Genomic DNA, 12,405 nt, shown 5'->3' with positions numbered 1-12,405 from the left:
CCTTAGCCTCCTCCACATATGGTGAGAACAGCCTCGGCCTCACATAAATTCCGGCATTTTTTTGTCGCAGCCATACATTTGACTTTCCACCTTCTGCTGTTGGCAGCATGTCTGAAGGAGGTGTACTAATGAGACCTCTTTTCATCTTTAAAAGAAAACATCATATCAGAAAGGTAAACCATTATTTTTAAGTATAAAACAGCAACCATGTACAACCTGTTGAGCGTCACCCATAAGGAATAACTGAATTGTATCCATACCAAATCAAACACAACAACAACTGACTGAAGAATCGGAGCAAGTACCCCCAAAAGCTTCCAAAACCACAATAAATTTTATATAATAACCTAAATCAGGGGCAAGAGATCTGTTCTTTGGTGGTGATTTGATGATCTTGTTGGATATCACCAAAGAAAAAGCCCCTGAACCTGAGTGGACTCTTCCCGGCCCATTTTTTTCTGCACTTTTCTCATGGACAGCAGCATAAAAAGCTGAAGCAGGATTCAAAGGAAACTTTAAAATATACTTACCGAATCTGTCAGTACTTCACTGTTCATAGGCAGGATGTGCTCAGTGCGGACGAAGGGTAAGAGAGGGGAAAGGATTTCTTTTAATTCCTCAATATCAAGATCTCGCCTCTTTACACCACGCTTGTTCACACTGTGAGCTGTGCCACTCAGTAAATTGGGTTCTGAGAAATTAAATAAGTTGTTTTACTTAGGTGTTCTATTTTTTTTTTAAAAAAATTGATTAAAGACATATTTATTCTAAAGTTTTATTATTTCTTACTTATGAACATTACTTATATAAAAATCAGGTCTCGGACCAGCTTACTGTAAAATTAACCCAAATAAAAGAACTTCTAAATTTATTTTTTTTAAAATGCTATTTTTAAAGTTTTTTTTAAAAATGGCTTTAGTTCTTTGATTTGGGTTAATTTTTACTGTAAGCTGATCTGAGACCTATTGTCATTTAAGTAACATTAGTGTTACTTACATATAAGCCTGTATTAAAGAGCCGTGGTGGCGCAATGGTTAGAATGCATTACTGCAGGCTAACTCACTGCTCACTCCAGGAGTTCGATTCTGACCGCTCAAAGTTGACTTGGCCTTCCATCCTTTGAGGTCGGTAAAAGGAGGACACAGATAGTTGGGGACAATATGCTGACTCTAAATTGCTTAGAGACAGCTGGAAAGCACTATAAAGTGATATGTAAGTCTAAGTGCTATTGCTATGTTCCCTAAAATAGAGATGTTAGAAGCTAACGCTGAGGTAAATACGGGGGCAAGAATTCTCTAGTTTTTTGGCCTTTGATTTTTGGGACAGTATTGTTTTCCTTTTATTTGAAAAACTGTATTAAGCTTATCTTAATGTTCATCATACAGTTTTTCTGACTTCTGTGTGGGTGGAAGGGGCTCTGCTGACCAGAAAAGAGAGTTTGGGAGGCCCATGCTGATTTATACTTTGTTTAGGATTTTAATGTCATAACAACTTAGAATCGCCTTCTTATCACTACAATATACTTCCAAAGCTGACACCAGCCAAAACACCGAACAACTCAAAGAAGCAGTGCAAAACTGGAAGATGTGGAGAACCTGGCCATAGAATTTCCAAGAGTAGGACATGACTGGATGGATAACATTATCATCATCCCTGCAATATATACTACACTAGTCAAATATATGGACTACATTTAAATGTGGTCGCTTGGTAAACTGGACTATCAGGGATGTACTGAAGTTGTTCCTTCAATATTCTGACTTAAAGAAAAAGCATGGGACAGGTTAAGTTAAGTTAAAACTGGTTGTTTAACGTTATGTCATAATTGAAAAAAGTTACTTACAACCTGTCCTCTTTTGCCATTTTCTGGCAAAAAAACACCAATTAGATAAAATGGATTCACACTTATGAACATGTGGTTCGCTTAATGAACACATGATTTGCTTAACAACTTCTGTGACCTGCTTAATGATGATTATAAAAACAGTTATAAAATTGAGTCCAGTCAGGTGGTGTCTCAACTTACGATCGCAGCGACTTATGACCAAAATTGCAGTCCCAACTGTGGTTGTAAATTGGGCATCACCTGTACACACATTTATTAGGTAGTTAAATTCTGTTGGCACAAAACACACACATATAACACATATACAGATGAATATATAAGGAATTTCAGAGTTGCAGGGGATAACTACAACATACTGTACATCAATGTGCCAAAAGGCCTAGCTAATTTCTGCTGCTATTTATAGACAGGGCAATGGTAATGTCACCAGCAAATCCTTTCACCACGTAAGCACTTCAGTGCTTCTGCCACAGAAATATTAGTAGTATTGTAGACAAAAGTGGATACAATGAATGAATTAATTAATTAATGAAATTAACTTCATAAGCATTGTATTTCATACTAAAAAGCATGTTTCAGTCAGCATTTAAAGATTAAATATGAGAATTTCCTTATTAACAGTGATAGTATCTATTAAACACCTACCTCGATCTGCAATTCTTTTTATTAATTGATGTTCACCCCATTTCACAAGGTATTTCAAGATATCTTGCTCACTCGCCTATTGAAGGGAGATTTAAAACAAAGCATTAAAAAAACACAGTCTTAGGCACACAGCATCATCAAATTAACTTTTAGATCCAAAGTGCTTATTCTAATGAAGTTTAGATTAATAATAAATTACAGCTAATTAAGCTCCTTAATGCCAAAGATTTGTAACACAATATGCTACTGTTGCTCAATGCATTTTAGTCAAACTCCTACAGTTTTTATTACCAGCACTTCTAATTTGACAAAGGAACTTTGTTAAAGTATTCTACTTTTCATTACATGTGTGTGTAAATTTTCATTCTCTTTCAAACAATAACCCCGAGGGTATCTTTGAGGTCCAGTTGTTGCACAAACGTATCTAATAATAATGTGTATCTGGACTTTGCTTGTTGCTGATGCAATGTTTTTTTGGTGGGGATGTGTTGCATCTTCTTGTATTTTGTTCTGTAAAATGCTAGCATTTTTAATTCTTTTTAAACACTCAAAGCAGTTTGATGAGTGAAATATAAAGAAGAGACAAAGCTATAACATCCCCATTCTTGAAATGAAATTCTGCTTCCTGCATTGCATTGCAGAAGAACTGAAAAGTGCATTGATGAATCACTAAGAATCTGCAGAAGTACTGGAGTAAGGCAGTATGTAAATATAATACATTATTGTTATTATGGAATCAATAGGACACCAGATTATGGTGTCCAAAGGAGAAATAAAAAAACTCAAAGATGACAAATGCAACTGTATGACTTAACTTCCCCCCCCCCACCCTGCTTTTTGTATATGTGTGTACTAAGGGCAGGGGCTTTGATTGCATAGTCACAAGTATAATCTTGTAATATTATATGTGGATGACCTTGGAGAACAAAGGGAAGAGATGCTGCCTAGGAAACAACTAGCCAAGACAGATAGGAGCCCCCAGTGGTTTAACAGTCTCGCCCTAATTGATCAGGCGGTTAAAGCTAGTGGTGGGAAGTTTGTACCTCCAGACTTGCAAGATTCGGTTAATGGAGCCTTACAATGAAGTAAAATTAGCTCATCCAGTCACATTTCCTGTCTGGTTTATCTGGAAGGGCTGACACATCTTGACACATAGACCCTGCAGATGCCACTGCCTGCATCTCATCTCCGCCAAATGGATTTGTGGATGTTTAAGCAAGAAATTCTCTTATTTCTCCTGCTTTGTTCCAGGCAAGCATAAGTTAACATGTTGGTCCTTCTCTAAGCATATTATATGCTTTGGAAATATTTAAATGAAACAAGATAAATATAATCCCAAACCACTTCCTTTTCTAAGTGTTCCTGATATGCCAAAAGAAGCCAGGGGACAGAGAAATTGGAGCTAACCACAGGCTTCTAGTTGATATTTAATAACATGTATAGAAATATGACTGACATTCTGATTTTTAAAAGAACTTTGTTTTAACTATTCTGAAGCTGAAGAGAATTGAAAAATAAGACAAGTATATGAACCAAAGTTTCCAAATTTCATGCTATGTAATCAGAGCAAAAAAAGCATACAAAGATTTATTTTTCAAGGTAATATGTAATACAGATGACAGACATTTTTGAATTAGGTAACAACAATCAATGGAGTTTTTTTTTTCATTTACTGAACTAGGAGTGTGGAGGAATGAAAAGTAATCAAAATCAAGGAGATTTAGTGTTTTTCAACGAGGAGCCTGGATTTCCCATTTTCTTGCCACAAATGTATGTTGTTAGTGTGAGACTACTATATAATTTCTATAAACCTCTGAAAAGGCAAGACAAAAATTAAGCCTAAAAGAAGTTTCACTTAAAATAATTTGCAACTGCTTCTAGGCTATTATTAGGCTTTCAAGCAATAGTTTATACTGTCAGTTTGGGCTGGGTTATATGCCAGGAAAGGAGAATGCTTTCCTTAATCACTACCTCTGCAAGCAACTTGTGTGTATAAATGCCAGAATAAGGGAAGAGGAAGAACCCGTTCTGCACACAGTAATTCAAGCAAGGTTTTGCTTCTTCTGTTTTTCTCCAGTGGTCAAAGTTTTAGAATCTGCATGTTTCTGTTCCATATCATTAGTAAGAAAGCCTGATTCAGCACTTCATAAAAGTAACTGAATGGGAAGAAACAATTACCTGTAAGTAGTCTGACTGGATAGCAGTTTGCAAGTGGTCTTTGCAAAGTTCATAAAAGACATCTGAAGTCATGACTTGGGAAAACTCCTCACAGAGGAAATGCAGGGCCTGGCGGTGTACCCACTTGGAGCCATAAGGCTGGGAGCTCCACTTGAGAACGGCAATTAAAGTTTCCAGTGAGATGCTCTCAGCAATAATATCCTCGCAGCCTACACAAAGAACACATACCATTTAATGAGGTTTACCTGTTCAAGAACTGCCATTATTCAGTAGAAGCCCTGTGATCAGAAAGTTTCATAAGTAAAACTACAACTGTCCTTTTAAGCAAGGTTCTTTTAAAAACTGGCCTGTCAACATCTGTTTATTTATACAGCTGCAATAGGCATAGTGTCTCAAAAGTAACTACAGGTAGTCCTCCACCACAAGTGGGACCAGCAGCTCACTTAAGTGGTGTGGTCGCTAAGTGAAACTGTGACTGTGCTTATGATTTTTACTTCAGCTTTCCTTTGCTTTGAAGGCCTGCCTAGGTTGTTAATGTGAGGACTAATTGCAGAGTTATTTTTTTCATCACCATTATAACTGCAAATGGTCGCTGTACGCTTAATGAGGGCTACCTGTAGTCAAATTTATATTCTAGAAATAGCAGTTTACTATCTTTGTCAGGATTCTGCCCTCCTCTCCCCCAATTACTGTCAGAGATCATTTAACTGAGGATATCGAAACTAAATCCAGATTCCACACAAACGAAGTAAATACAATGATCATGCCTCCTACGGGGCAATTTAAAATATCTATCTCCAACCACATGTGTGCACACAACAGGGTGGATTTGATTTAAATCATGATTTAAATCACTAGTAAAAAGGCTTGATTTAAATTAACTCGATTTAAATCATAATTTTTAAAGAGCAACTGTCATCTCTGTCCCACAGCGGCTCTTCCTCTGACCTGCTGTTGACTCACTGGCAGTCCCAATATTGCAGAATATGCAGCCTCATGCTACATAACTAAACTCTATTTCATGCTGAATAAGCTAAATTATTAATGTATTTTAAATAGAAAACTATCTTTACATAGATTTTTACTCCAAAAGCATTTTATTAAAATAAATTTGATAAAAACAAAAAAAAAAATCTAATTTAAATTTAAAAAATCCAATTTAAATTTTTTAAAAAATGATTTTTTAAATTTTTTTTTAAAAAATTGATTTTTATCCACCCTGGCACACACACAAACACGCACACACACACACACACAAACTCTTTTCCAGGACTCCAAATAAGCCAAATCATCAGGGGTGAAATGCTCCTGGATCGGACCGGATCGCTTGATCCGGTAGCAATCTTGGCTGGTGGTTCGACAATCCGGTAGCGATGGTGGAGTGAAGCTCCGCCCACCCACCCAGGTATCATAACTTCTTGCTTTTAACCAGGAAGTAATGTGTTTTTTACCTTCTGCGCATGCGCATGGGCAGAAGATCTGTGCGCGCCTGTGATGGGCGCACATGTGATGCATGCAGTTCTGAACCGGTAAGGAAGGTAAGTAGATTTCACCCCTGCAAATCATCCATATATAGTTTGTTTTTCACAAAACCACATTAATCAACAAACATAATCAAGAGTTATTTTTGCTAACTGTGCTTAGTAGTTCAACCTATATACTATTAAACTCTGATTCCTGTAATATTTAACTGGGTGAAATGGTGCACCATAGGTAAAACATTTTCAACCGAGGTACTTCAAATGGACTAATTTGCAAAATGGGTTCAAAATCTGGAACCCGTGACTCCTGTGGAATTGAAATTTGTCAAATTATATAAAACATTTTATTTCATAAGCAGTATTATAAAGCACTTTATGACATAATGCAAAATGTCATAAAACATTTCCTGTGCTGATGTTGGACTATGTGATACATGAGTTATTTTCAAGGCAGACACATCTCTGAATGTATCCCAATTTTTCCAGTGAAGGCTGTATATCAGAAGCTGTGTTACTGTTGAAGGCACGGAGGAATCCAGTTAGTAAACATCTTTGAATGGATGACTCAAAGGGAGGGAGGGAGGGAGGGAGGGAGGGGAGAAAGAAGGAAGGAAGGAAGATTTCCAAGTTCACTGCCAGCTTCCCACAAGGAAATTCAATGGAGAAGCCAACAGGAAGTTGAATGTTGCTCCCACTGCCACTGAATTTTTTTTTGGCCTGCCTGGCTGCGGAGGTTGTTTTTTTTCTGTTTAGGTAAGGAAATATCTCTGAAACAATGACCCAAGTCATGGATTGTCTAGTGAATAGCAAAAGTACCTTTAAATGCCCACTTAATACTTCAGTAGAGCTGTAGCATTTGTTACAGCAGAAAACATGTCCAGCAGATTTAATTAGAAATGGAACAACGAAAGTTAATGTTTTCTTAGCTATTTAATTCAGCAATCTAACCTCCCCATTTCTCACATGCTGCCTGTCTAGACTTCAGGATTTGGCAGACGTAATCCTCCACAGATTTGCCTCTATTGCCAGGAGAAGCGTCTCCTACACTCAAGCAGAGCTCTGCCTCCAACACATACCGTATGTTCCCACCATTAGCTGCAAGATGCAGATTGGTCCATGTCTCCATAAAGAACTTAATTTTGGATCCTCCTCAGCTATACCAATCTGGAATAAATCACCACTTTTTCTGGGGAATCAAAACATAGGTCACAAGGCAAATAATCAAGGCTCACTGCAGCGCTTTTTATTATATAAATAGTACAGGGCTAGAGGAGACCTCACTAAAAGGATCATGAGAGCTGCCCCTCTAAACCTCAGAGCTGCCCCCTGAGCCAAAGAGATGCACTGATATTTATATATTTCAGAAAAGGTGGAATCAAATTATATATTTCAGAAAAGGGGGAATCATACATATCAAACCAGTCAGTCCTAGAGGAGATCAACTCTGACTGCTCTTTAGAAGGCCAGATCCTGAAGATGAAACTCAAATACTTTGGCCACCTAATGAGAAGGAAGGACTCACTGGAGAAGAACCTAATGCTGGGAATGATTGAGAGCAAAAGAAGAACGGGATGATAGAGAATAACGTGGTTGGATGGAGTCACCGAAGCAGTCAGTGTAAGCTTAAATGGACTCCAAAGGACAGCAGAGGACAGGAAAGCCTGGAGGAACATTGTCCATGGGGTCCTGATCAGGGGTAAAATCTAAAATTTGTTACTACTGGTTCTGTGGGCGTGGCTTGGTGGGGGGTTGGTAATGTGACTGGGTGGCGTGGCCAACTTTTTTTTTTTTTTTTTTACTTTTAAAAGCATTTTTTTCTACAGCCTCTTCGGCCGAAGAGGTTGTAGAAAAAATGCTTTTAAAAGCCTCTGACAATCCCAGCTGAGCCACGCGATCATCAGAGGCTTTTAAAAGCATTTTTTCGGCTGAAGAGGTGGTAGAAAAAATGCTTTTAAAAGAAAAAAAAACAGCCTCTGATGATCACGCGGTTCAGCTGGGCATGGGGGCGGGGCGCAGGGATTTTTGCTACCGGTTCTCTGAACCACCCGCCGCCATCGCTACTGGATCAGGCGATCCGGTCCGAACCAGGAGCATTTCACCCCTGGTCCTGATGGGTCGGACACGACTTCAACTAACAACAACAACAACAAACTAATAAATCTCAGGTTACCTCCTATCATTCTGCTATCCACTATCTTCAAAGGAAACAATTGTCTTAGTCAGAAAAAAAAAGTCAAAAGGACAGGACAATTTAGTATGTCAAATACTAGAAGGAAGATATCCTTCATTGGTATCTTGAGGACAGATTTATAGGTTGCCAAGGGAATGTTCTGGTAAGATTTACAATAGGCTGGTGTGGAATGAGATGATAAGCCAGACCCAAGGCTATTGCAAATTCCTTATGTTTCAATTTGATTTCAACTGAAAACTTACAAGTAGGCTTCAGCTTACAACCGTTCACTAAGCAACAGTCAGAAATTACAACATAACCCTCAAAATGTATTTACAACTTAGATTCAAGGTTCTTCCCCCATGGTCACAAGATCGCATTTGGGACATTCAGCAACGGGCTCACATTTACAGCCATTTGCAGAATCCCATTCACACGACCAAGATTTATAATCTTGGGGATTATAAATTTTGGGGGAAACACTCTGGACTTGGTTTTTGTCTCTGGACAGTGGTTGAATGATCTCAATATTGGGGATATAGTGACTGAACCCTTGTCGTGGTCGGATCATTCCCTCCTTTGACCTTCGAACCACCACACCCCACCGCAGGGAGGCGGAACCTATTTGGTGGTTCCGCCCCAGGCGCCTGATGGACCCGGATCGGTTCCAGACGGAGCTTGGGCTGTTTCCTGAGGCTCTGGCTCACGGCTCGACCGAAGACCTGGTGGCTGCCTGGGATAGGGCGGCCACTGGAGCTTTGGATCGGGTAGTGCCTTTGCGGCCTCTGACTCGGCGCCGATCTCGCTTGGCTCCTTGGTTTACAGAGGAGCTGAGGGAGATGAAGCACCGGAAAAGACGCCTGGAGAGCGGTTGGAGGGCTAGCCAGTCTGAATCTGACCGAACACTGGTAAGGTCTCATATTAAGACTTACCTAGTGGCGATAAAAGCAGCAAAATGTAACAATTTTTCCGCTCTTATTGCGTCATCAGATAATCGCCCAGCCACCCTGTTTAGGGTGACCCGCTCCCTGCTCCTTCAGGAAGCGTGGGAGGACCCCTTGGAGGGCAGAGCCGAGGATTTTGTACAGTATCTGTATGATAAAATCGCTCAGATTCGGGAACACCTGGACTCTGACGGGGTAGATCCAGGGGGGAGGATGGAGGCAGGTCTTGAGAATATTATCTGGGAAGAGTTTGATTCTGTGACTCCCGAAGACGTGGACAGAATATTGAGTAGACTGAATGCTACCACATGTTTATTGGACCCGTGTCCCTCCTGGCTGGTGCTGGCCTCTCGGGAGGTTACACGAGCCTGGCTCCAGGGGATTATAAATGCTTCTTTGAGTGAGGGTGTCTTTCCCGCTGCCTTGAAAGAGGCGGTGGTGAGACCTCTCCTCAAGAAGCCTTCCCTGGACCCGGCAGTATTGGCTAATTACTGTCCAGACTCCAACCTTCGCTTTGTTGCGAAGGTTGTTGAGAGTGTGGTGGCACGACAGCTCCCTCAATACCTGGATGAATCGGCTTATCTGGATCCATTCCAGTCGGGCTTCAGGCCTAGGTACAGCATGGAAACGGCATTGGTCGCATTGGTTGATGATCTCTGAAGGGCTCGGGACAGGGGTTGTTCCTCTGTCCTGGTCCTATTAGACCTCTCAGCGGCTTTTGATACCATTGACCATGGTATCATGCTGCACCGGCTGGAAGAGTTAGGGGTGGGGGCACCGTGTTGCGGTGGTTCTCTTCCTTTCTCTCTGACCGGTCGCAGTCTGTGTTGGCAGGGGGACAGAGGTCGACCCCAAGGCCCCTTGTATGTGGGGTGCCACAAGGGTCGGTCCTCTTGCCCCTTCTGTTCAACGTTTATGTGAAGCCGCTGGGTGAAATCATCCGTGATTTCAGGGTGAAGTACCACCAGTACGCTGATGATACTCAGCTGTACATCTCCACCCCGGACCACCCCAATGATGCCCTTGAAGTGATGTCCCGGTGCCTGGAGGCTGTACGAATCTGGATGGGGAGAAACAGACTCAGGGTCAACCCATCCAAGACCGAGTGGCTGTGGTTTCCGACATCCTGATATAGTCAGTTGGTGCCATCACTTACTATTGGGGGCGATTCGTTGGCCCCCAGGGAGAGGGTCCGCAACTTGGGTGTCCTCCTGGACTCAGAGCTGTCTTTAGAAGGGCATCTGACGGCTGTGGCCGGAAGGGCATTTTATCAGGTTTGCCTGATTCGCCAGTTGCGTCCCTTTCTTGATCAGGACTCGTTAAATACAGTCACTCATGCCCTCGTCACTTCCTGCCTGCAATGCTCTCTACATGGGGCTCCCCTTGAGGAGCACCCGGAGGCTCCAACTGGTACAGAATGTGGCCGCGCAGGTGGTTATGGGAGCGATGTGGCACTCCCATGTGACCCCCCCTCCTGCGCGAGCTGCACTGGCTCCCCGTGGTCTTCCGGGTGCGCTTCAAGGTTTTGGTTACCACCTTTAGAGTGCTCCATAGCCTAGGACCGGGGTATCTACGAGACCGCCTTCTGCCACCAGTAGCGTCTCACCGACCAGTACGCTCCCATAGAGAGGGGCTTCTTAGGGTGCCATCGGTCAAACAGTGTGGACTGGCGGCCCCCAGGGGGAGAGCCTTCTCTGTGGGAGCACCTGCCATCTGGAACGAGCTCCCCCTGGAGATACGGAGGATTACTGATCTCCGCGCTTTCCGCCGTGCCCTTAAAACATTCCTATTCCAGCAGGCTGGCCTGGCCTAACCTATTTTTTTAAATTGTTTTTAAATTTTAAATTTGTCTTATAAAATTTGGGGTTTTAAAATTTTGTTTTCTGGGCCAAATTATTTAATTGTATTTTAATGATCTTTTAACATTTGTATTATATGTATTTTATCTTTTGGCTGTTCACCACCCTGAGTCCTTCGGGAATAGGGCGGTATATAAATTCAATAAAAAAAATAAAAAAATAAAAATAAAAATAATGATTTATAAAAACCACTTACAGTATTGTGGACAATGGAACTGCTTAAGAATTGCCACAAAAAACAGCCTTGACTTACAACCATAACATATGAAGGAAATTCCAGGCTCCATTATTGTTGTAAATCGAGGACTGCCTTTATTTTCCTCATAGTATTTTCTCCTTTTTCACTTCTTCACAGGAGGAAAACTTACTCTACGGAAATTTAACTGGCTAAGGAGACTTCCAGGAAGACATGGAGAACTGAAGAAATGGAGCTATTGACTGCAGCAGAATGAAGAGCTGGTAAGTAGATAGGCTCTTCGTAATGCCTCTCCAGGCAAGAGGAGGATTTGAGATTGCCCAATTTGAGACTGCCCCCTACAGTTGCTTCTTGTGAGGAGACCATAAGGCAGTGGTGGGTTTAGAGCTCTGGGAAAAAAAGGAATAGCCATCTTCCTCAAACCACAGTTGGTGCCTTCAAAGGGACATTGGGTTCACATACTGTTCTTTCTTTTTGTAATGGAATTTGTAGGTAGCCTTGGAGAACAAGGGGAAGAGATGCTGCTTAGGACACAATCAGACAAGAAATTTTCAGGAAATAGCTTTACACAGAGAACAGATGAACATAAATATTTTTTAAATTTTTTCTACACCAAATCTATGTAAATATACAGTGTTCAAAATTATTTAGAAGCAGATACAAGTTTAGGTTAATCATTTGTAGGCCTTCAAAAATCTCTTCTGACTCCCTCAGTCAAAATGTTACATTTTGTTTTAAAACCTTCCTTATTAATTACATCAGGGGTGTCAAACTCGATTTCATTTGAGGGCCACATCAGGGTTGTGTTAACCTCGGGGGTCAGGGTGGGCATGGCCAAAGTGAGCATGGCCAGCTTGACGTTACTTGTGTCAGGGTGGCCTGAACGCTCTGCAAACGAAAATGGGCTCCCGAGCTGTTTTCGGCTGCGACGGCCTCCTGAAACCCTCTGCCAGCAAAACTGGAGCTCGCCTGTGGCCATCACAAGCTCCATTTTTGCTGGCAGAGGCTGGTCCTTTGCTGTTTCCAGGGCAATCCTGCGGACCAGATCTAAGCACCCCGTAGGCCGGATCCGGCCCCCGGGCCTTG

At 41.5% G+C, this 12,405-nt stretch overlaps 1 protein-coding gene across 2 annotated transcripts in view; it reads right to left on the bottom strand.

Moving 5' to 3' along the window:
* Positions 1 to 12,405, bottom strand: part of BTBD7 (BTB domain containing 7) — a 72,248-nt gene that overhangs the window by 16,867 nt on the left and 42,976 nt on the right. For both annotated transcript variants that reach the window (XM_034418373.3, XM_087872727.1), the window contains 4 exons: positions 4,670 to 4,878; positions 2,492 to 2,567; positions 531 to 691; positions 2 to 145 (listed from right to left, as the gene is read on the bottom strand). In XM_034418373.3, the coding sequence (XP_034274264.2) occupies positions 2 to 145; positions 531 to 691; positions 2,492 to 2,567; positions 4,670 to 4,878 (590 nt within the window). The remainder of the gene's footprint in view (position 1; positions 146 to 530; positions 692 to 2,491; positions 2,568 to 4,669; positions 4,879 to 12,405) is intronic.

The sequence above is a fragment of the Pantherophis guttatus genome, chromosome 1 (assembly GCF_059756535.1).
Source record: "Pantherophis guttatus breed Tessera chromosome 1, ASM5975653v1, whole genome shotgun sequence".
NCBI classification, from domain to species: Eukaryota; Metazoa; Chordata; class Lepidosauria; order Squamata; family Colubridae; genus Pantherophis; species Pantherophis guttatus.
The sequence above is the reverse complement of the archived record's forward strand: the minus strand, read 5'-3'. Positions and strand labels throughout refer to the sequence as shown.